This window comes from Harpia harpyja, chromosome 12 (genome assembly GCF_026419915.1).
Source record: "Harpia harpyja isolate bHarHar1 chromosome 12, bHarHar1 primary haplotype, whole genome shotgun sequence".
Taxonomy (NCBI): domain Eukaryota; kingdom Metazoa; phylum Chordata; class Aves; order Accipitriformes; family Accipitridae; genus Harpia; species Harpia harpyja.
Window position 1 is genome coordinate 20,740,792 of NC_068951.1, and position 25,973 is coordinate 20,766,764.

The 25,973-nt window shown below is 39.7% G+C and overlaps 1 protein-coding gene across 3 annotated transcripts in view; it reads right to left on the minus strand.

The window, feature by feature from the left end:
- Nucleotides 1-25,973, minus strand: part of LOC128149177 (glypican-5-like) — a 405,549-nt gene that overhangs the window by 361,726 nt on the left and 17,850 nt on the right. For 2 of the 3 annotated variants that reach the window (XM_052804045.1, XM_052804046.1), the window contains exon 2: nucleotides 19,327-19,488. The exons of the other annotated variant lie outside the window; for it this stretch is intronic. In XM_052804045.1, coding sequence (XP_052660005.1) covers nucleotides 19,327-19,488 — 162 coding nt within the window. The remainder of the gene's footprint in view (nucleotides 1-19,326; nucleotides 19,489-25,973) is intronic. 3 annotated transcript variants of the gene reach the window in all.

Here is a 25,973-nt window from a genome sequence, read left to right on the forward strand (position 1 = left end):
ATGAACATTTCATCCTCTACAGAACCAGGAATCTTCAGATAAAATTTGTATCTGCCATCACAAGATAAATCACTGTGGGTCTCATGCTGCTGTAATTTACACCAGTTATGCCTAGTGTAACTCAAAAGCCTTCACTTAAGTTACTCCATCTTCAAGTAGCTAAGAGGAGAATCAGTTCTTAGATAGAGAGAGATAACCAAGAAGTTTCAGAAACCTTCATTAGTTCTTTGCATTTTCCTTGAAGCTGTGCCATCCCCGGGGTTATCTTTGCTATTCATCAGAACATTATTTCGAAGCATACAGTGGGTAGATGTGTAGGTAAGTATTTCTTTTCATATAGTTTTTTCTACATGTCTTATTTGTCCTTGAATTCTTTGGTATTCCTTTTTGAAATAGCAAAACCATTGTTGAGGCTAACCTTGCCTGTCAAACCTACTGAATATACTTAGGAAAAAAAAAAGGGGGGGGGGGGAGGAGGAAGCTCTTTGAATACTAAAAAAAAAAAAATTACAAACCTCATATCCCGTTAGAAAGTGTCTAGATTACAAAGCAAAAAATTAAAACAAATTCTGATTTAAACCACTGCAATGACGTTTCCTATTCTCCAACTGAAAATGTACCCAACTTGTTAAAAAACTCCACTCCATGCTGAAGTTAATAGTACGCTTAGAAGAAATGGTAGATTTGTGCTATGCCACTTGCATGCAGCATCAGTTAAGGTCTGCAAGAAAGAGGATGACTGAACCTCAACATCCACACACACAGAGCTGCCTATCAGCAGGCCAGATGGCACATAGGCTGATTTTGCTTCCATCTTGAACCAATGCCCAGAGCTTTCAGACTTAGTTGTGTGAAGTATCAGAACTCAGAGAGCATGCCTGAGCTTGTATGCTCTGCTGGATTAGTTTGATGTCAGGTGTGTTACTGTACAACAGCCATAAATGTCTCAAAAGAAATCTGGTGTTAAACAGTTATAGTGTTGCTGTAAGGATGGCAGACTGAGGATATTGGAAAATTAAAGGTTAATAGAGAAGGATGGCATCTGTTATTAGATTAATTAATACAGTTGGGGGGGGTGGAATCTTTTGGACACAAAAGTCCTTCTTCAGACACAGAACTCTGAAGGACTCTGACCAAAAAAGTGTCTATTTTCCTTCCCAACTATATTGGCAAATCTAGCAAAACAAAGTATCTCACCTCCTCTCATACCCTTTGCAGAATTTACTCTTTACATTTGCATATCAAAGTGTTGCTTCTCTTCTTCCAGCTTTTCCAAATTTTGCTACCAAATACAGAAGCAGTAAGAGTAAGGTAGGTGCGTCTAATCACCACAGTCTTAGAATTTGGACAGGAATGGTGGTGAAAGAGTATTTTAGGTGCTATATTTAACATGAAACTTTTAACATTAAAACGTCATAAGAACATTTTGTTTTCAACAAGAATTGACTACATTGGATTTTGGTTCTTTATACATTTACTTCCTCTGCTGGCCTTAGTCTCCATAAATTGTATTATTAAATCCAAATGAAAAAGAGCATGTCCCTGCCTCTCTCTGTATATGTATACATAAAAAATTTTAAGTACCAATATCTCATATGTTTTTTGGGCACTTTCTGACTTCCTACCACTCCGCAGCAGGAGTGAATGAATGATCCTTCTCATAGGAATCCATTTTTGTGAGCTGCATTGCAGGTTGCCAGGAGGAGGTTTTTCAGCAATGAGTTCAAGCTGGCTCATGCCAATTATCATTCACTCATTTGCCACTTAGCAATATATTCCATGGCACATCCCAGTAAAGTAATCTTCACTCAGGAAACAGAAACCTCCCCTTTTCTTTGGCATTGTAATTTAAAATCTTTAGTTTCATTCTATCCTTTGAGCCAGGGTCCAAGCTCAATTAAATCAGTGGAAAGATTACCAGGGATTTTAACTGCTTTTCGATCAAAGCCAAGGTGAATGCTTTATTCAGTTTTGCAAAGACTATATAAATAAATATAAATCAGAGGAGACCATTTCTCATTCCTATGATTTCAGGTAAAGAACAATATTCATCTTGGTAAGAGCTACTTTGTCCAGCACTGGTAGTATATCCACCTACTAACATCTGCCATCATTATTCTGTAGCTTAATACTCAGAGACAGAGCCTGCATGCGTGAAAACTATTGTCTTAAAGGTATATAAATCCTTACAGTAACTCCAGGATGGTAATGGCTTCAGTAGGAATTTCTCAAGCAAGCACTTCTGAATCACTAAAAATTTATTTCCAGTGCACAGATCAACTCTGATTATTCCAAAGAGTTCTGAAACAAGTTACATACATGAAGACTGAGTTACCACTTCATGTTGTTTTCTCCTCTGATGGCTTTCTGCCTTGGGTCTGCCGCTTTGCTCCATGAAGTATGACCAAGACTTCACAGCAATACAAAAAGCAAGATTGAACGAAGGACATGCCTGTCAGGTTGCCCATGATGGGTCAACTGTAAGAATTATTTCACTAACAGAAAAAACATGCACATATTTGAAGCCTTTGATCAGCTTTTGCACACTGGCAGAATCCGGCAACAAATCAAAGCTCTGAACTGCAACTTCTTGCAGTCAAACACCTTGGTAGTTCACACAATTATCATTTTTAGGAAGCAGAAACCAACTCTACAACAATTGTCACTGCTGCAGAAAGCCTAGGAACCAGGTAGTGGTAGTAGAGTCAGAGATATCTCTGGAGGAGTCCTAGATGCAATTTGGGGCAAGGAATAGAGATAGAGAGCACTCTATACACAAAGGTACACTTCAGTGATTCTGCACTCATGCAAGGTCATTGCAACTACAGAAGGGTTGAGCCAGCATTCAAAAAGCATCCCGCACAATTCCAGCACCACCCAAATCTCACACCTGAAAGCAATGCTGTCTTTGCGGGGCTAAAAAAACATGAGATTTTTTTTAATTCTTACATATACCCGAAGTACATTGGGCCACCCACATAATAACATTACATCAGTTTAACTTAAGCCAGTTTAGGAAGTTATTTTCCAAGTTTATGAATTGCACTGATGCTTATTAAAGGATGTATTTTGCCTTTATTTGCAAAGAATTTTTAAAGGAGTAATGAATTGATCTATTCATAACTAGTCAAAAAAAAACCAATAGTAAAGTAGTCTGGGCTAAAAGGATTCACCCTCCTGTAGGCGGTCCACTGTTTCTTTAATTTCACATTCATTTGCTAGTGGCCCTAAAATTTAACCTTTTTTTGGCAACAAATTTGGGGATGTTTACATTTTCTAACCATTGTTTTACAGATGACTACAGTTGAAGGAATCAGTCTTTCTGGAGCATAAAGTTTAAGGAATTAAAAAATGAAAAATATTCCATAAACATTTGTTTTATATTTGGACCTTTACAACTACTCCTAATTTTGTGGGCTGCTATTTTGTCTGCAGTGTACAGTGTTTCATACTTCACGTTTACAACAGTGTATCATATGTTACAGCTCTCTACAACTACCTTATAGCTCTCTACAACTACCTCAAAGGGGGTTGTAGTGAGGTGGGTGCTGGTCTCTTCTATCAGGTGGCTGGAGATAGGACAAGAGGAAATGGTCTCAAGTTGAGGCAAGGGAGATTTAGGTTAGATATTAGGAAAAATTTCTTTACTGAGAGGGTTGTCAAACATTGGAATAGGCTGCCCAGGGAAGTGGTGGAGTCACCATCCCTGGAGGTATTCAAAAAGCGAGTGGACGAGGTACTCCAGGACATGGTTTAGTGGCCATGGTTGATGGTTGGACTCAATGATCTTGAAGGTCTTTTCCAACCTAAATGATTCTATGATTCTATGTTCCTTTTCCACTAAGTTTAGTGAATAAGGATGCAATGTGCTACAGGAGGTGAGAGAGTTCTGCTGAATCCAAATAGCCTCTTTCACCCTATGCACCATGCAAAAAGATGTGCCTCAGATTTAAAAGTTTGTAAGAATATATTTCAGCAAGAAACCTACACCTTTCTTTGCTTTAAAACAAACAAAAAAAAATCCCTCACATTTAACATTAAGTGCATACCTACATGACTGGCTGAATCAAAATCATACTATTTGAATGGCTTAGATCATTCAGTGGACATGGCACCATTGAAACTACTGAGACTCCCTCCCACCCCAGGCCCCAGCTGACCCTGACACAAATATAGTCCTCTAGTTATTAGGAAAAAACCTGCATTTCCTAATGGCACAAAGGTGCCATTTTCGCTCCTAGCTAACAGACATAAGATCTTCATTTGTCTCGTTATACAAAGAAAAGAATCAACTGTTCAGAAGCATCTGGATCATTCGCTGTTGAATCAGGCACAGAAGCAGCCCTGATTTGTAACTTTTCATTTAGTCCACAGAGGAAAAAAAGCAGCTCTTTGCTACATGACAAAACATTTCCTTAGAAGATTCTGTATGGGTAGAAATAGAAGGAAAGTTTTCCAGAGATGTTAAACCATATTTTCTGTTATGACTTTCATACAACAGCCTGGGCCAAAACTACTAAGAGAAAAAAGCAGGATATAATACACAAGGAACTGATTAAATGCACGTAGAAAGGAAGTTCTAGCTTAGATAAATTGTTTTGGTCTGCTGGTCAGCTGTATTTCTCGGTGCTATTTAACCACCCACAATTACTACCTATCCAGTTGTATGAAAGGTACTTGATGGATCCAGAGTCAAACAGAACTCTGCAGCTGGGCTAGGGCAAGCTAAGCCTGGTCACAGAGAAGTGGTTTCTGGATCAGCAACTTCTACGCAAGGTGCCACTGGGGCACGGGGCCTCAAGCATTCCAAGAGTCACTGGTCATGTATGGAAAAAGCAGATACTAGAAAGAAGCCAAAGAGAGGCCTTCTCGGAGCACCACTAAAAGGGGAAGAAAGGGAGATATAAAAGCTCCATGTTTCTACATATGCACCTCTAAAATCCTGTGGCAGATACTGTTTATTTTTATGGAAAGCTTCTATTCCTGTTCAGAGCCGCCTGTTCACAGTGAATATTATGAAACCTAACAAATGCAATAACAGAAAAGGTAAAGAAATTGCATCTTCTACAAACATACCTCTTTCCCACAGCAATCCAAAAGTTAAAAGAAGCTCTCCCAAGAAATTGATAGTACAAATCAGAAAAAGTTACACAATTGGAAAATAGTCATGGCAAAAAGTACAAGAAGAACTACTTGTTAAAGCTCTTCTTCCTAATAAGAATCCACTAAGATTTGCATCAGTACTTCCATTCCAACATAAATACCTGCAGGGATCCTAATTTTAGCATGGTACATCAAAGACAAAAGTTTTAATACAGGAAAAAGAAGAGACCCAATCTCTCAAACCTTTTCCTTTCTGATTAAAGATTCGGAGCAGATGTAGTTATCCTCAGCAGGACAAGGCTGTTGGATCCTCTAAAATCTGACACAAACCACCCTTTAGTAGCTGTGAATAGGCCTACAAGACTGAGGGAAAGATTTGGGAGGATGCAGGGAATCCATAAATTCCTTACTTCCAAGTCCTATTCTCACATTGTTGCTTAAGTCTGCAGATATCCCAAATTTTTGGTGACCGCCAAGGCAATTGTAAATTCACTTCTGTGAAAAAAAACAAAAAAAAAGGTCCCAAAGCCTTCTGGATCAACAGGTTTTGGAAACAATGTAAAATGTGCAATGCAGTAGTGTAACACACAGGTGACCTGAATAGTATCTCATTCAAAACTACCACTTGCCAGTAATTCAAAATAAGGCATTCTCATTCTAGAATACAAACACACACAGAAGGAGTTAAGCAGTTTGTGTTCACACCCTACTCTAACCAAACTGCAGGTCAGTCTTATTCAGCCAAGCTCCAATTCCCTTTAAACCCTGCTCTCCCATGACAGAACTATACAACTTCATTTCAACACAATCTCGTAGAGCATTGTTAATTACAGAACAGGGAATAAAAAACAAATGTTAAAAAAGTCATGTGTTTACACACATGTTTTCAATGTGTCTACTGAAACACCTACATTTGGTTCTAAAATGAACGTGAAATGCTAATAAGCAGCTAACGGCTACGGTAGCAATTCAGTCCTCCATTTAGACAGTAAATTTGACTGGTAAAGCAGGCAGAAAAATCCCTCCTTTCAATAGAAATGGCACTTGTAGGATAGAGACTATCTTACAGAAAATCATCAATAGCATTCAGATTTGCACCAAAAGCAAGAGCTCCACACAACATTTGAAGAACAGTTCACAAGTCAATGGGAAGCTGCTAGGCAGCAGCACCAGCTAATCATTTCCCCAGTAAAATGGATAGGAAGTATGCAGCAGATTATATTTATAACCACACAAGTCTTCCTAATTACTAAATCTAAAACATCTGAGTTTAGAGAAAATGTATTAAGCTTTCTGCAAGGATGGTGATAATTACAGATCCAGTACTTAATGAAGTAAACCCCAACTCCCAGCAAAATAGCAAACAAAAGGCAAAATCCAATAGCTACACTTCCAAAATATCTACCCTCCAGCTACATGGCCAGAAGTGTAGAAATGCAATCCAAACAGATGTCCGTGAAGAAGGCACAGGACAAGGAATCCATGCTAACTTCAAATCTGATGTTTTGCACATATCACTTCACAGATATTTTTGTAGACAGATGATGAACAGCCATTTCAACTTAAGGTCAGATGGAAGAGTAAGTTTTAGTGAGAATCATGTTCACATACTATGGATTTGACCAGATATCTCTACATGGTTATAGCACAGCAGTCTACTTTCACATTACTTTATCTATGCATCCTTATAAATTTCAGTCTCACTGTGACGGTCTGACAAATTATAGTCAATGTCTCAAACATTTGTTAAAGAACTTTGGTGGAGAAAACAGCCTCTGTAAAAACGCTGGAGTTTTGTGAACAGGACAATGTGGCCGGAGGAGAGGACCCCACGGAGTGTGGGACCACGCTTCTCCCAAGCCACAGTTCCTTATCTTAACTGACCAGGAGAAGGAGCACAGTGTATGCACCTGGAGGAGGGGGCCCCACAGAGGATGGGACTGTGCTTCTATCTTAAGTGGTCATGCCAGCAGGGAAAGAGAGGCAGCTCCCTAGTGAAGCCCCCCAAAGCTTACCGACCGATTCCAGAGAACCCCAGGAACATGAACTGCGCATGTCGAGACCACTGACTAACACTCTATAAAAGAAGGGAGAACAAGTCCTCAGTGCACATCCTCCGGAACTGGATCTCTACACTGGCTGGACCAACGCTGGACCCAGGACTGGTGAAACCCTTCTCTTCTCTCTTTCTTTCTTTCTCTCTCTCTCCCTCTTTTTCTTCTCTCTTTTCCACAGTCCCTACACCTCATCCTTTTAAACATAAACCGTTGACCAAGTCTGAGACTAGGAGTGGATCTAGACGCCCATGGGCTCCTTTTGAGAAGGAGTCCAGAAAGCAAGGAGGTCTGCTCTGAACCTCATGACTCAACTGGAGGGCTCTCCTTCTGACACAGTTTCATGTTCCTTTTTCCGCTTCTTTTTCTACATCTCCCTTCTCTTTTCAAACAGCGGCTTAATGACATGATGCAAGGTTCATATTGATAAGTTCACTTGCACTTGGGCAAGGTTAGCTAGGTTGAATAAATGTTGATTGTTGTTTGAACTCCCCTGGTGTCGTTTCACCTTAATTCTGACAAAGGAAATCCACGAACCTGAGTCGCTCCAATTTTGGGACACGACACTCGCCCACCACACTAGCGTAACACGGGACTGGTCCAAGTATTGCCTCAAAGCAGCTTTGATAGCCATGCCTTGGGGAGGAGGGGAGAAGGCAGAAGGAGGTGGCTCAGCTGTTCTGACATACAATCATCCAATTGCAAATCAGTGATCCTCAATTAGTGGTAGAGCAACCAGTAAGTACAGGGCCAACATTCAGCAAGGCATTCCCTGCTCTGCACATACATTCTTTCTGCTCTCCTCCTCAAGAGAGACACCTAAATGAAATACATAAAGGACAAAGGGGGGAAATTGAAGCAACAAAGAGGTGAAAAATGACTGATCTATGTATTTGTCCATTCATACTGTGAGTGGCTGAAACATGCAAGCATACAATTACAAAACAAGCATACAAGCAGTTTTCCTTTCCTTACTTTCAAAGTTTGCTACAATTCTAAAAAGTTTTGAAAATATTTTGTCTGAAGGTAAATGCTTACATGAATAAACTCACTTAAAATCAAGTACACCTCTTCTTAAACTAAAGTATCCACAAAGCCTATCCACTTCAACCACTATGCCCTCAACTGGTAGGCAACCTGGGAAGCCATGACATTCTAGAGTGACAAGCAAATTTTGAAAAAAGATAAGCACAGAAACTCTGAAATCTGATCTAAAAATCCCAACATTACAAATGTGCTTGTAAATACTAACACTGCTACCTCTTATACTGAAAAATGTGATCATATTGCTTTTACACACCCTCCATCTGTCTATATTCCTCTGTCTCTCATATTACAGTAACACTGTAATCTTCCTGGGACTGGCACGGTTTCTCAGGTTTTTATATACAGCACAGTGAAGTCCTAGCCCATAAACAAAATACCACACATGACAGCAACAGCAATAAGTCATTTTCTGTTAATAACTGGAAGAAAAAAAATATTTTATCCTCTCTTTTTACAACTATACACACCTAACAGTGTAGATCAATAATGCATTATGTTACACAACATTATTAAAAGGCATAAATACAAACTACTCTAAAAGTAAAAAACAAAATACAACTGCATAACTGAGATTAATTAATTTTTCTGGAAAAAAAATTCAGAAGAATCTAAGACATTCCACATTTGCCTCCTAAAATAAAGAAGATAATGCAAGTGTATTTCCTAATGCCAGTTAACCTGAAAAAATCGATTTTATTTTCTGAGTAAAATTCTTTTCATCCATTGAGAGTCTACAGTTGGCAGAAGAGAGCACACTGCAAACTGGAATGCCACACTATCATTACTGGCGCAGGGAGCTGAGCCTTGGATCTATTGTTTTCTCCTGAACATACTTGCTTTGAGGTATCTGCTCTCTCAACCCTGTCAGTCTCACCTGAGTCTGAAAACCCGACAGTGTGAATGAAGTAAGAATTTCCTGTAAATCAGTCCTTTTACCTTTAGGAGAAAAAACACTGGAGGTAATGAACTATTTTTATTGAATTGCCCAACACTTTCTATGTTACAGTACCTGTACTCTTGCTCAAAGAACATCTAAAATTTTGCATCTAGAAATGGCCTAAAAGAATACCTTTCCTGTTTTCAATTTCACAGTAAGAGGACTAATAAAACAACAAAAGGAAGTTTAAACAATCAATAATCTTTGGGAGAAAATGATGTGTAATTAAAAGCTGAATTATCATTGAAATACCACCGCCCCCTCCATAAACTGAAAGACAGTCAATGGTCCTTTTTTTTTATTCCAAGAAAGTTTTGTGCAGGAACTAGCTTCATACACTTACACTTCTATTCAAAAAAATCTTCAGAATACATTGCTTCTCAGGTGTTCACCCACTTTTCTCACAAAAAGTCAGACTAACTTAGGCAAGCAGGAAGTTGGACTTGATTGCACTGAGAACAACTTAATTTCCTAAGACTTACTGAAGTACTCGCATAGCCACCAGCAGAGTCACTGGGTTGAAGGACTTCATATAATTAGAGACTGAGCAGTAATGCTACATGTATGGAAATGCCATGTCAGAACAAAAGTGAAATAGATGGAGAAAACCACCCACCTTCTACTCCACAGTAAGTAGGCCACTGAAATTTCACAACACAGTTGTGAATATAAGTGTGTAACTCCAGAAGAAAGAGGACACTAAATGAGATTCCAGAAACACTGTCACAAAAATGTTGTCCTCACAACAGCAACGGTGTTAAAGCCTCCCAAGGTAGTCAAGTCCTCAGATTCATTTGCTCACTCTGCTTTTACAGGTTTTCCGTCATTTTCTTTTTTTAGGAATGAACACTTTCTCTCCAGCTGTCTTTGTGTTTTCTATCTGGACTAATTTATCATTGATTTATTGGGCTACACTTCCACCATGCTTTTATACTCTGGAGATACAGTCAACAGCCTGACAAGGTACTGGAAAGAACAAAGAGGAAGAAAAAAAGATAATTACAACAACAGGTGAAATATTGACACAGAGATATAAGATGACCAAACACGATGTATGTGTTCATTAGATTTCTTGTTCTAGCACCAATATGCCCTACCAACATTGCACGAACAACAGTTATAAATAGATAATGAAGAGACTGTCCCTGCCCCAAATTGCTTACATTCTAGGTATCAAGTGACAGCCACTGCCAGACAAGCTCAGGAAGCAATTTTACATGATGATTATAAAGGCTAAATGGATGATACCTTACCTAGATGATTTGCTGTTTCCTTTTAAATGTTTTTAGTGTATATTTCTCTCACCACTTCACATGGAATTATACCATCCTTTCAAAGCCTTGCGCCAAACAACTCTAAAATCTGTATTTAATCACTTAAAAGTAACAAAGATATCTAAACAGTATAACACTTTCACTTAACAGTCAAAGCACTATAATTCCAGTAACCAGTCAAAAACTTTGATACTCAAAAGTATATAATGATTACCAATATAATCTTCTGGCAAGACTAATATTATCCAGTTACCCACAAGCACAGTTCTGCATACTGCATTCTTGAAAAAGAACTGCACGCTATTTCATAAATCAAACCTGCATACAACACGCAGGAACTCTTGTAACAGGGAACTACTTGCAATGCTGGTGACTCCACAGTATCACTGTCAATTGCCAATTGTTGTAAGGTCATTTCAGTGTAATTAATAAGACTTGATATAAGGTTTTCCTATGTTTAAGGAGAAATCCACTATTAACAATATAGTCACTAGCTTTAGTTATCCTACAAAGACTTCTTTATAGGATACCATTACTAGATATGGTTTGCAAGATAGTGATTTACATTCCATGACTAGAATTAAGTGTTCTTCCTAGGTTTTCATTAAATTTTCTAATTGAATTTGCTATTTTGAAAGCATAAAGTCATCAGAATTTTCTGACAAAGAGCGTGATTTCCTCCATTATCCCTCCCTTTGATTTTTCCTGTGTTCTTTTAAAGACTAATAATTTCTTCTTCCTAAAAAGCTGCCCAAATGACAAGGGACAGTGGGATGATACATTAATGCAATCAGAAACACACAAAAATTACCAAGGTCAAAAGTTATTCACATTACTATAGCAGTTAGGGATGCTAACAAAACACCAGGATCACAGGTACTGTAGAGATCCAGGATAAAGCATAGTGCTTGTCTCAGAGCTGCCAATAAAAGCAAAGGCAAACAACAGCTGATAGATACACATACACAGGGGAGGAAGGACAAAAGGGGCAAGAGCATGAGAAACCTAGTCAACATAATGGGCAGTGGAGTCAGTATATTTTGGGTTGACCTTTCACAAGTATTTTACCATGACCTTAAGGAGAGTTTTCAGAATGGCATTTAAAGGAAGACAATGAAGACACGGAGGATCTTTACAGTGCACACTTCTCTAACGTGAAAGATGGCACAGGAAAAAACAAAAAGGTACCCATCTGAATTTTTACACTAAGTGAATTAAAAGGCTGGTGTTACTGGCCTGTGACAGTAACTGACATTTAGATCATGAATCACAGGTGACTAGCAGCATGGGCTACATTGGAAAATACAAGATGAAATGCATATTTTAGATGCAGGAGGGTAGCACTATCAAGGAAACCGAGAATGTGATCAGGAGTTTGACTAGGGAAATTACCTTTTCAGCAGCATTCAGATAACCTTGAAAAAAACAGTGAAAAACTATGAAAACAGTAAAACACATTGGATACTTGATTTTTATAAAATATACTACAGGAGATGAAACAGTATGGGAAAAATCAAGAGGTATGGAGAGTCTCAGAGGACATGAGAGGCTGGGATGAACTTCTACAGACACTCATTTTATGTTTAATATGCACTACAGAAAAATTTAAAGGTGAAGATTTGTTTTTTCCCCACATTTAACTTTCGGCTTGTATGTATATAGAAATAAAGCACATTCCTTAAATTATTTATGGATCATCACACTGATTCCAATTTCTATGAAAAATGGAACAAGAAAAGACACCAGGTAAGGAACACTTTCATTCTCTTGTAATCTGCAGCACAAAAATGTTGATCTGAATCTAGAATCTTGACAGAATTGTACAAACAGCTTCTGAAAGGGTATTATTCCAACAGATCACAGGTAGTCTTTCAGCCAAAAAAGATACCTCACACCATTCGAAATGTTTAGAGACTGAACACACACAAGTTGCATAGTGAGTTCAATAATCACCATTCACAATGTAATATTTACTCACAGTCCCTAGCACATCACCAAGATTTTCTTTTAATTTTGCACATTCAGAAGATAAAAGGTGAGAGCATTAGGGAATATCACATTGCAAACTATTAGTTTTATATTTTGCTGAGAAAAGGACAATTACAGGAAAGAATTTAACACACCTTCCCTAACCCCACATGCAGACAAAGGTAGAAGTCTTAGGAAAGCCTTGGGCTCTAAAACCATAAATAGCATATAGAAGATGAATAATTATACTGGCAATAACTATTCTTTTAAACAATAAAATTTAAGAATCAAGTGACACAACGGAATTAGTAGGCAGCATGTTTAAAGCAAGCAACCTGATGCACAATTAAATTGCAGTCAGCACGTGGTCAACATTGCCCATTTTTTTTGTGGTAGCCAAAAGAACCTGGTGAAAGATGAACTAATGGACAGTGAGCCCAATAATGGGTAATTACATCAATGGATAATAGGTACATCTCAGCCTAGACTGAGAAAGCTCTTGAATTATCATTCTCCAGGGAACAGCAGGGTAAAAGGGAAGCGTGTTCATATTTCTGATATATTTCCCTGTTCATTTACTGGCCACTGGACAAGACTGTGTTAGGTAGGCCTGCAGCCTCACCTGATGTGACACTACATATGTGCAGCATGGGGTAATACATGGCAGTTGCTGACATTTCATCAACTGAGATGGCACCAATAAAGAGGATAAAAACAGGATGACAGAATCAGAAAACCATCTCCCACAAGGGTAATGCTTCACCACTATTGCATGTAAGTTTCTTGGTTACACAGGGTTCTTATTTCTAATGGACTCTGGCTCTCCTACCCCACAGTTCTTCATCTTGCATTGCCTCCACCCACCATAAACTGTTTTACAGTGGATTGCAAAGCAGTGGAATTCCTTCCTCTGAACTGATGGCACACTAAGCACACTGGATTTATGAACTTTCAGGTAGTACCAAAATACAAAGGAGGAATCTTATCACTAAAGAGTTGATGCAGAATACCCTCTCCTCATACTGCACTGCTCTGAAACACTGACCTGGTCCACAGTTAGGGCAAAGCAGCCCAACCCTGCCAAGATCAAGGACAAAATGAGCATCTCTCACTGTTCTGGCAAACACTTCAGGAGACTACAATCAGCCAAAATTCTCTTGCCCTCCAAGGTCCTTAGAAATCACAAATACTTTTTTAGAAGGATCAGAAGAGGTCACAAAGATAAACTAAGTTGCATTCTTGGCTCTTCCTATGGTATGATAGGCCATTGTAGGAAAGATATTTTCCCTCCCCTGTGCCTCACTTTATCCATCTCTAGCACCCATACACCCACACTGAAGTCCTTTCCAAAAGTGCTTAAGATCTACAGACAGAAAGTACCCTATAACAAGCCATGTTTACGTTTCAACAGAGAACAGGAGCAGCCAAAAAAAAGGGCTGGTTTTGCTATATATATGAAGACAGCCTTCTCCCACCTAGAGCCGCACACGAGACAGACAGCAGTAGTCCATGTGCATGCAGTTCACATGTGCAAGGCTGCAGCTAAAAAGGAATATTCCAGCCTCGCTTGGACGGCATATATAAACCAGGCTTTCACTCCAGCTAGAAAACACAGACTGTTTGGTGCATTGGAATAGGAATGAATAGTATACAGGAGCTGGACAGAAATACTCTAGTGGAGCCTCACTCTCTTATCTCTCTCTCTCTCGGGAGTCATTTTTGCATTGAACCAAAACCAAATTATACATCTCAACCAGGTTTCAGCTCAAAGGTCAGCAGAGTACAAAACTCTGCTTAGTGGGGTTATACAAGTAGAAAGGGGCAGATAACAATTTGTCTGAATGAAAGACCAAGTAGTATGGGATTACAAAAAAAGCTATTTAAAAAACAACACTTCTGCATTTCTATAATCCAGCAGTAAATAAAGGAAACCAGAGGCTTTGTTGGTGGATGGTTGGCAGGTTTCTGTTGGTGATGGTTGGCTTTTTTTAAATAGCTCATTGACTTTGGACTGCATCCATCTCCAGCATTGTGACTCCACTTCATATAGTAATTAACTACAAACCAGAGTACACTTCTCCAGCCAAGTCTTTTTTGTTTTGTAAATTTCATTGCACTTCAACACCATTAACCAGTCACCCCTATTTCAAGCTGATATTTCTAAATTCAGTAAAAATAAGTATCAGCAACACTGCAACTCAGCCAAATTAAAATAGAGAATGTTTTTGACTCCATATAGCTCTGAGTGCCAGTGTACTATATTACTTATTTCTGCGAATGTTCAGGTCAGTCGATTACTGGGCCCACTAATGGTATCCATCCCAAGACCCATAGAAACCAACTAACCCTTCCCATTCACCAGGGAGGATGCCAGATCAAAAATTTTGTGCGTAAGGACTTTTTAGATCAACTGGGCATTAACTTTGAGGCATTTTACTGACAACCAGGAGTCCTGGGCTCCATCCCTACTACAACTAGGTTCCCTCCTCTGCCCCGTACCATTCGTGTCCTTCCCAATTGCCTGCTTGGATCAGATAACAGGGCGAAACAATGTGGATGCACAGAGATGTCACTGCAACTCCTGCTATGAGAAATAGCAACAAGCAGCTTTCCCAACTAGCATCTCCCCATTCCATATAAAGCAGGACATAAGCACAGCTTTGCCAAATCCCTTGAGTTAGGAGTGAGAGGAACAGAGTACTACAAAACTATCTACCCTCCTATAGTTGGGAGAATATGGGAACATGTGGCCCTGCCATTTGACCACCCAAGGTCAAATGAATGCTATTTCAGAGAAACAACACAAAGTTACTGCTTTATGACCAACATGTTTTCATTCATGAAAGAGCTTTCTCTTCAGAGGCTGTGAGTGAAGAATTCCTATTGCCTGCTGTAAAAAACAAAAAGTGCAGCAAAGAATAGTAATTTTTTTTTTTTAAACTGATGAGCTCAAACAAAGCTTTTCACTGTATCTCTGATACATGCTAATCTGGTGACTGAATTGTGATGTAGGTTTCAAAGTATCTCGTTCTGCCTCTCTGCAGAGACCATCAGCAGAAGAAGTAAGTTACCAGTGTTTGGATTCTCATTACCTCAAATTAGCCTCAGCATAAGATGAGAGGAGCAGAGCCAAGCTTTCTGTGGGTCCTTACATGGCACCTGTTAGCACTCCATAAAGGACACAGAAAAGTGAGGCCAGGTTTCTCTGCTGTCTGCCCACATCAAAGCTTTCCTGTCAGAGGTCAGATAACCTCTTCTGACAGCAACTTTCAGCCTGCCCACCCACACCATTTAATCCACTAACAATGAATCAGTTGCCTTGCTTGGGAGTGTCCCCAAGGAGTCCAGGGACTGCATGAGGGAATTGGGGGGTAATAGAAGGATGACTGTGCCGAGTAACATGTAGTATCACCACATAGACATATATCCAAACTAAACCAATACATTTGTTTACATGCAAGCCTAAAAAAGGTTGGGACAAAGAAAACAGTAAGTTCAAAGGAGAATCTTCTGGTTATCAAAGGGGAAAGTGAGATAGAAAATGAAAGCAGCCTGTTTGATCATTTATTTAAATAGTTCTGCTGGGCATTTCAAGCTGCAGCCACAGGAGCAAAGGCAGAAAGATGGGCACATCTTTGGATGGGACAAACTGACCCACTCCAAAATACATCCAAAACAAAGCCACCTGTGAAGAGCGAGAGGGTAACATACTAGGATCATTACAACAGGCACATTCTCCTCTGTTACGCTGCTCTTGTAACAGTTTGGCACACTTAACACATCTCATCCACTGACTCCATTTGGAGCAGAGTCATTAATAACACACCTGTAGAGTGACTAATACCATGGTTATGACTTTTAGGCTACATCATGGACCAAAACATTAAGAGAAAGTGAATCCAGCAGCTTTCCATGAAACCCTGCCCCAGGGGCCTGATTACATTCATCATGCCAAACACCCAAAGATTTTGTGACAATGTATAATTTTGCAGGAGCTGATTTTGATGACATGCTTCTCAAGCAGCCAGCTGGTCCTTTCATTCCTGCCTCTCTCTTTTCCTCCTGCCCTGACACTAATGGGGAGGGCATTTTACAGCCTGCAGCTGATGCCAATGTGCCTCTTCCTACTCAAATCAGGTGTAAGAGCAACAGCATTAGAGACAGGAGTTCAAGCAAAAAACATCCATGCAGAAGCTTGATTTATTAAGTGTTTGAGCAAGGACTGGGTCGCTAATATTAAAAACTTTAAAGGAGGAAAAATAGCAGGACTGAACCATAGTGCTAAGGCTGTCCATATGTATGGATTAGGCATTAGCCCAAATATAACAAGCCTGCCCACAGCTGTGGTATACTTAATCAGGTCTTACAGACTAATTATTTTGCTCAACTAAATCCAGCACCTGTGAAAATTGTCTTATTTCAGCTGTGGGCAAAGCTACTTAAATAACATTTTCAATTTCAAGAAGAAAAACCAAAATAAAATCTCAAGTCCAAAATGTCCACAGTCAACTGCAGTACCCAGGCAGTGTAGAGGGAATATTTAACTGAACTCATATCAAAATTCCTACTCACAGAGAAAGCTCTTTCCTATTAATACTTGTAGTATTTAATTGCAGGTCCTCAGAACTAAGTGTCTTTTGACTTTCATGAAAGAAAATAAGGAGATGAGAACTTAAAAACACACACACACACATATTCTCTGTCCCCTCCCCCCCCCAAGTTGCTGTGTTTTCCCACTGAAATGTAATTCCCACAACTATGTTCTCAGAGCTGGACTCCTGAAAATCCATTTCTTATATCATATTAGTCTTGAAAATTATTTCATCAGTATGGGTATATTAACAGTATTGTCTGCTAGAAGTATGTAAAAAGCAGTTAAGAATTCCTCAGCAGTAGGCAGCAAGGCTAAACTTTCCTTTGATCACACTAACAGTACTAAAAATGTGTATATATAAAAGAAAGTAAATTGTGCATGAAAATTGTACAAGTAAACACTACTGCACACAAATTAATAAACTGCTGGTTTTTTTTTTTAGCAACTCTGAGCCAGTTCTCACTGCTGCAGGAAACATGAAATCTAAGAGGCACATGAAAGCTTCTGAAACAAGGATATTTATTTTCTCAGACTTTTAACATGCTTTTGGCACACTCACACTTTATCATTCAAAATCACAACAAACCAAAACAGACCAAAAGGACAGAGTTAATTCAATGCAAAGATCTTCCCTCTAAGTAAATGTCTCACATAGTACTACTCTTAGCAACAGCATGTCTATACAGCACAAGATAAAGAGAGAGGCTTTTCACTGACACCTGGGACAAAACCAAAGAACAAAAGCAGCTCCCAATGCAAAAGAGAAAAGTTACATTTTTCAAGTGTTCCCACCTAATGTAGACAGAAGGCCAGCCATAACAAGTTACAAACAACCAATTTACCCACTTCCAGAAAATGCTTGTAAATTTAAACTGTGTGAAATGTCTAACTACTTCTTTCATTCCATCAAAAGGCTTCATCAGCAATGGACAATAAAGCCACTGGCTTGACCCAAAGGGGCTAATAGGTTAATCTATTCTGACCTTGTCTTTATTCAGTCACGATACTGAAAGATTGCTTGAATAACTTACCAGCATTTAACAATGCCAAGTCACCCTGTTACTACAGTGCTCCTCCCCTCCAAAGAGCCCTCCAAATTTTTTAATCATGGGGGGATATCAAAAATTTTCAAAGATTAATTGTAAAATAAACCAAAATGCCTTTTTTCACTCATAGGTACAGAACAGGGGAAAGAGAGGTAAATGACCAAAAGCAGAAGAAAATTTTTATCTTGCCTTTGCATGTCTCTCTCAGACTTCTGCCATTACTTATTGTCAATTTTAGATAATATGCTATCTCTTATTACCTGTCAATCACATCTTTTAGTTATAGTATTTTCACTCAAATGGAAGAAACTAGACAAAAAAGCTACTATTTGATAAAGACTGCCTTGTAACAATAGGCTTAATCATATGGACCTCAACACTTGGTATTTTAATAACTACTGGCTTGTTTTCAAAACCCATTCCATGAGGGTGCTCAGCACTAAACACAGCAAAGCAGTGAGTTAAAATTAAGCACTTAATTAGGCCCACAGAAGTCAGTAAGCTGGATTCATCGCTCAATGATTGATTTAATCACTCAACTCTCCTATTTAGAGTTCATGGCATATGCTTAAATGCCCTTCTGGAAAAAAAAAGTCTCCAGTGCTCAACACTGTATAGTGCACAATCCTACACAAGCATTTTCCTCCCTGTAGTAGTACAATAACCATCTGTATGAAGAAATTACACAGACTTCCATCAACCTGTTAGAGCAAGGTAGCTTTGAGAACAGCAAGAGTTACAAGAACAGACAAGGTTCCTTCATGCATTCATGTTTAACTGTGTGGCCGTAATTCTTGAAAACAGATCACTCTTCATGTGACCTGCCAGGTAGTGACACATTTTGACACAGAGCGAGCTGTGTTCTCATTTGACGTATCAGTTAGAGCACATATTCTTCAGCATCAAACAAATAAATGCATTTTCATTTAACGTTCTATACCTGTAAATGGTTTGGCAACACAAGAGAACATCAAAAAGCACAACCAACCATCAGGCACCTAAATGACATTTGAAAATGCCTTGAAAAAAATCCGTGCCAATCTTTTTTTAAAATGATCCCATGAACAAAGGCTAAGCTTAAACCTATTCCTAGAGTTTGGCACATACTTAAAATACCAGTCAACACTAAGTGCCACCACCTTTTTCCAAAAGCAGGATCATCAAAGAACAGGGAAGTAAACCATAAGCCACTGACTACAGCATGCAAGAGAAATTAGAAACAAAACAAAGAGCTTTTCCTTTTGACTACAGAGGATACTTTTATAAACTACCCATAGGACTGCAGTACCTCAAAAGTTCCTACCTTGAAAAGCTGTGATATGACCAACAATCATGTATTTCAGTTCAAAGTTCAGAGCCTGGATACTTTGAGTCCTCTCCCTTCGAACAGCTGCCTGGTAGCTTTCTTCCATTTTTTTGGTACAACATGTTGGTGCTCTATGTTGACAGATCTGTAAATCTGACTCTTAAAGCAAACAAGAAAAACATTAATTAGAAAACCTTCCAACTTACACCATAAAAATAAATAATGCTTCTTAATGCCAAAACAACCACCATGTTAAAATTTTGAAACAGAACACAACCCATAAAGAATGACACTGCGAAACTCAGTTATTGTCTCAAGGACACCGATTTATGACTGTTTCCTAACGACCTAAATTTGGATAACATCACATTATCAGCTGCTAACTTATTTTACACTCAAGAGCATTGGGCACAAAATCATCTGAACAGTCAAGGGCATAGCAGAATCACTGAAGATGTGCATTCAAAGAGGGAACATTTCCACTGTACACTTTGTGCTAAGGGCATCATAACTCGAACATCTGAGTGAAAACCATGCCTCAAATTAGGACTCAATAGTCACCTCTGTAGTGCCTTAAGGAACTACCTATTCACCTCTTACACTAGGAGAAGCCTCTCAAAAATCTTTGGACTCCTAAGCAGCTTGCCCCCCCCCCCCCCTCCAAAAAAGGCATTTGAGTTTTCTAAAAGCTATGGTAGCTGGAGTGGCCTTTTTTTTTTCCTCCCTTTTCTCTCTAGTGTTAACATGTTTAGTTCCCCCTGGGCCCAAGAGGATCTCTGGTTTTAAATCACTGTAAATACTGACAGCAATCCCTCCCCACACAGCAACAATGAGACTAGAGGTCACAAATGGATGGAAACAGCCCTGATTCTCCAAAAGGCCATATTCCTCCAGAGGATTTCACCCAGGCCACTGTAGAGCACCTGGACCAGGCCTTGGGACAGAAATATTAATGAGCAATTAAACTGCATTAATCCTCATCATCTGGCCTTGCAGTTTAACACATAGCAAGACTCCACATACAGTTGGCGACGGTGAAAAACAAGAGGGTACAAGGATGCATGCTAAAAAAAAAAAAGAAAAATCAGTAGCGAAACACCCAAACAACCAGACTCTGCTCAGGGCCAGCTCCAGGTCAACAGCTCATTGAGACCAAAACTGCAGGGAGGAACTTCAATAAATCTCCCTTGCCAGGAAAAAAATAAAAACACCAAGCTAGTTGAAACATCTCATTCGACTTGAAAATGTTGCTTCCAGTTTACAACAACTCTCATTTGAAAGTGCAGCTAATTTACACCAAAAAGGTCAAAACCAAAGTTAAATATTTCAATTTACCTACATTTTTATATCAGTTCACAAACAAACATCAAAGTTATCACAGACTGGGCTGACTGAGGATACGGTTTTGGAAGTGGATTTGTTTCACACTTCAGTATAATCTCAAAAATAGGAAAACACAGTTCTGCCCACTCAAATCTGAAGTCCTAAACCCTGCCACCACCGCACACTGGCATAAGCTAGCAGGCTGCTAAAAGCAGCAGCAGCAGGAGGGCTGCGTGCTCGTCACCGGCTGGGCACGCTCGCCTGCTCTCATCTGCCAGAGAAGCTGTCCCAGGTTGAAATTAGCTTCTTGGCCAGGCTAATTTTAACTTGGATTGGTTCCCTGATCCAGTTCACCCCATGAACATATGTTTGTTCTGTTGCAAGGAACTGGGGGTCTGGGAAGGACCACTTCTCTGAGCTAGCACCACAAAGCGTATATGAAATGATAGGATGGACTGCTGAGCAGCTAAGTCAGTTTGCAAAGAGGTGTCTGAGTAGAGAGGTTGTAAAATGTTACTTCGCAACTGCAGTGCCGGGCTGCTGTCACTCAGAGTATTTCTCATTACAGCAGCTCCCTGAATTTTTGTTTGAAAGGCTTTTGCAAAGCTCAGACCTGTATCAAAAGGGTTTGAAATACAGAGCGCTACGTGCTAACTACATGCCGGTCCTGGCAAGGAAGCTACGCACAGCTATCAGTGCTGCGCCTAGCATTCCCCTTTGAACCAAGGCACCACAGGAACCTGCATCTCCTCCAGAAAGCTTTAAGAATACGGATATCTCAGCTGGAACTGCACTCCTGGGATTCCCCACCCAGCTGTCTCCTCAGATGAATACTCCAGAAGCCTGAAGATTAGTTTTTGTTGGTCCAGAGCCAAAATGATGCAGAAGGCACTCAAATAGAAACAGCACTAGGCCCCTGACAGTTAAGGAGCCTGATGTGAAACACAGAGCATTAAAAGGCCAGCAAAGAGCAAACCCCACTCCCCTAGCAGTACTATTATCAGGACAGTACTTGTCATGCACAGACCTTGGCAATTTCACTTGCTTCAATACTAGCCTGGGGGTATCAATTTTAACACAATTATAGAAACCTAATAAATGTTTTCAGTACTATACATGCCTGGGTGCTGAGATTCAATTAGATCTGATTAGTAATATCTTGAACTCTGATACTAATTTTAGTTCCTCACCTCTTTCATCCTAAGTAAAATACCGTCTCCAACAGAAAAAGAAGGAAGGAACACAGCGACCCAGTGGTGACCGAGCAGCACACTGTATGAACAATGCTGAGAGACAGGCTGCGCACCACAGCTCTCACCCCAGAGACGGAGAGCGCACCACAGCACTGCAGCAATCACCTCTACTTAGTATGTGCACTACCAATCAGCAATAGGGAGACAAACTTAAGGGCAAACTCCTCCTTGAAGTTTAGGAACAAAGCCATTCTATACACCAGAGAAAATGCACCATTTGTGAATGAGGGAGGAAAACTTACCAACAGCATTATTTCAGCAATTGATCCTGCTAATTTCTCTCTAGGACTTTCTTACCTGCTTTCCCCAAGCTGCCTCTTATTTCCTAACTAATAATTTAGTTTGGAAGAAACCTCTAGTTCAACCTTCCCCTTAAAACAGGTCAAACTATATAAGGGCTTCATCCAGCCAAGTTTCAAGCATCTCCAAGGATGGATGATCCCACAACTTCTCAGGGCCCCGTTCCAATATTTCACCACCCTTATGGTAAAAACCAAGTAAATTAAAAAATTATATCTAATGAGAATTTCCCACATTCCAGCTTGTGTCCATTGCTTCTTAGCGCATCACTGTGTGCCTGCAAGAATCTGGCTCCATTTCCTGCCAACAGGCAGTTGAAGATAACAGTACAATCTCCCTTAATCTTCTCTTCCTACAACTGAACAAACCCAGCTCTCTACTCCCACATGTGTTCCAGCCCCCTGACCATGATGGGAGCCCTTTGCTAGACTCTAACTCTGTGCCATAGATGTGAAGCATCCCAAGACACCTCTATTTCATTTTCTTATGCATGAACTTACTGACAAAGCAGAACACCTGCCACTGTACATGGCTGGGCTTCAACTCTAAAAGGTTTATAGCTTTCCTAAACCAAATCAATTTTCTGCTTCAGATCAGATGGAATGATTACTCTGATGATTATGTACATTTTTTTCCGTTCAAGTCTGTTTTTCCCTTGAGTACTGGTTAAAACTGTGGCTAAGATTTTTCTTTTTTTTTTAAGTGGGAAAACTATGGACTTTACAACCTTACTGTTTTTACCAAAAAAAAAAAAAAAAACCAGCATAAAGTGTCTTGCTCCACTTTGAAAAACAGTAATATTCAGAAGAGCAAGAAAAATTATACTACACTTGAGTCTAAAGCATGAGTATTTTGGAAAACAACAACGATCCTTACTCAAAACTGCTCTGCAACCCTAGAACACTTAATACATGCCAAAGGCATCGCCTTCAAACACCTCCTGTCACAATTATAAATTACTTAAGGTGCCAAATGCACAGAAAACTATGCATCCTTACCTGATGTCCATCTGGCCAGTTCTTCTGAAATCAGCTGTGGAGTATTTTGGTGTGTGTTGCTTGGGGATTTTTTTTGTTTTAAATCAGCAGAGGCTTTGGGCTCCATGCTGAACTTTGGTACAAATAAAGACAAAGAGACTTTGGCCATTAAAGCTAGCTGAATTAGTTTAAGTTCCTAAAAGCAAAGAGAGGCCTGTTTAGCAAATAAAATTATTTTCTTGGAGAAGCTAAATATATATTCATTTTGTTAGCTGACCATGTAATTTACCAGTTCTTCTAACATGCAGTGGAGATTTCAAATGCTCTGCACTTGTCTTTAAAATGCTGTATACACTGTAAAAGCTATACTCTGAAACCAGAAAGCCAGACTTTTAACACACACTAATCAATCTACCTTCATCAACTTTTTCAGACAGGATGATTTTTTTTTTAAACAAGCTGAGCCTATAGCTTCCACTGCACAGAATACTCCTAAGCATGATCAGAAAGCGAGCTCAGTGCAATCTGTCTTCTGATAGTTTTTATTCCTTTCATATTTTGACAAACTTTTCAGCAGTATTTCCAAACAAAGCTTAGTCCAAAGCCCAAGATTTTAATGTTGTACAAATGCCATCAAAGCCTCCAAGATTGATTATGCCTTAGTAACACAGAGGGAGGTGCCAAAAGTACCTTGCATTGTGTCTGGCCCAGCTTAACAGGAGCCAACACTTCATCCTTCTTGAGACTCATCTGTCTGGTGCAGCTGCTGCCTCAGTTAGAGGAAAATTCAGCAATTAAAACCCAACTAATTTAGGGGAGAAAGGCAAATCAAATGAAAAAGGAAGCAATTTCTAACCAGGGCTCCCCCTGCAAATACTTGGTGCATGAGTGTCCTGGTTTCAGCTGGGATAGAGTTAATTTTCTTTCTAGTAGCTGGCATAGTGTTATGTTTTGGATTCAGTATGAGAATAAGGTTGATAGCAACAAATGAAAACATCAGTGTGTTAAGTAATGTTTAGACGAAGTCAAGGATTTTTCAGCTTCTCATGCCCAGCCAGCAAGAAAGCTGGAGGGGCACAGGAAGCTGGGAGGGGACACAGACAGGATAGCTGACCCAAACTGGCCAAAGGGATATTCCATGCCATGTGATGTCATGCCCAGTATATGAACTGGGGGGAGTTGGCCGGCAGGGGAGAGGGTGGATCACTGCTCAGGAACTAACTGGGCATCAGTTGGCAAGTGGTGAGCAATTGTGCATCACTTGTTTTGTATATTCCAATTCTTTTATTAGTATTATTGTAATTTTATAATTACTATTCTCTTCCTTTCTGTGCTATTAAACTGTTCTTATCTCAATCCACGAGTTTTACTTCCCACCCCCCCAAATTCTCTTCCCCCATCCCACTGAGTGGGGGGAAGTAAGCAAGCAGCTGCATGGTGCTTAGTTGCTGGCTAGGGCGAAACCATGGCAATAAGAAAAGCCCACGCTAGCACAGCCACACCAGGGAAAGGGAATCCAGCCACCCTAGGCTGCCAGAAGTTTGTGAAGTCCTCTCTTTATGTAACGCTTGTGCCCCAGCAGTGCTAAACCCATCACTACCTTCAGCAGCAAGGCTGCTATCAAGAAACACTCATCCACAAAAACACAAAGCATCCTTCACCTAGCAGGGAGCACAACTCACTGTGCACAACCTCACACCACAGCTCAGTCCCATTGCAACTAATAAAATGTTTTCAACTAGAAAGACATATAAAGTATATTAAACTCATCTAGCACAATGTGTGCATAGTCAAACAGCTACTATCTGATTTGCCAATGTTTAAAATATGGTAGTTACTACGCTTGAAGTAGTGCATGCCAGGAATTACCAGAAAAATCAACAAGCAAGTGCAACAGACTGATTGGTGCACAGCATTATGCACTGGTGCAAATGACTGTGGTACATTAAATAGCAACTAACCCTATAAACCTTCTGCTCCCATGAGCAAGGGGTAACATCCAGGTAGGCTCCAGGGAGCAGAGACTGTTTCTCTAAGTCAAAGGGAGATGTCTGTTCTTCCTGCCGCAGGTAAACTGTGACCAGGCCCTCCCACACACATTTTCTGACTAGTCAGAAAGAATTTTCCAATTTGTTTCTAACTCTTCCCTCTGTTTTGTTAAAATAATCCCACTATCAGCTTTAATATAAAGATTACATAGACAAACAGTATGTTAACAGTCCCTATAAGGCCAAAAAGCTGAAGAAATACCAAGCAGAGCCTGAGTTTGTGCCTTCTGTCTATACACAGCTTGACAACATGCATATATCCAGCATGACAACTTACAAGTGCAGTTTGGAAAATACAAGCCACGAAAATTTCCTTTCTCCTGATCCCTTGTTTCATATTGTACATTAACACAGATATCGTTTAACTTGATCAGAGTACTTTACATTCTCACTGTTATTCTAAAAGACACTGAAGCATCACTAAGGCCATGACCGGATATGCTATTCCAGTTGAAATAATCAAGGCTAAAAGATAAACACCTCCAGTTTTATCAAGCACCACTTAGATGAACTACTAACGTAACTACTAGCATGTGTAGCTACTTCCAACTCTAGTCAAGTCAAATAGCTTGCATTAGCTCAAGAGTTCTTGAGTAGATCTGAAAAAAAAAAAAAATTATAAAAACCCCACGAAATGGGAGGACCATTTTGATTACACTGGAACTATGCCAGCAAATGCAAGGGGCGTGGAAACCTTGAATGGGAAAGGAAGGGGAACAGCAAGAAGCACTAGGTGTCAGGAC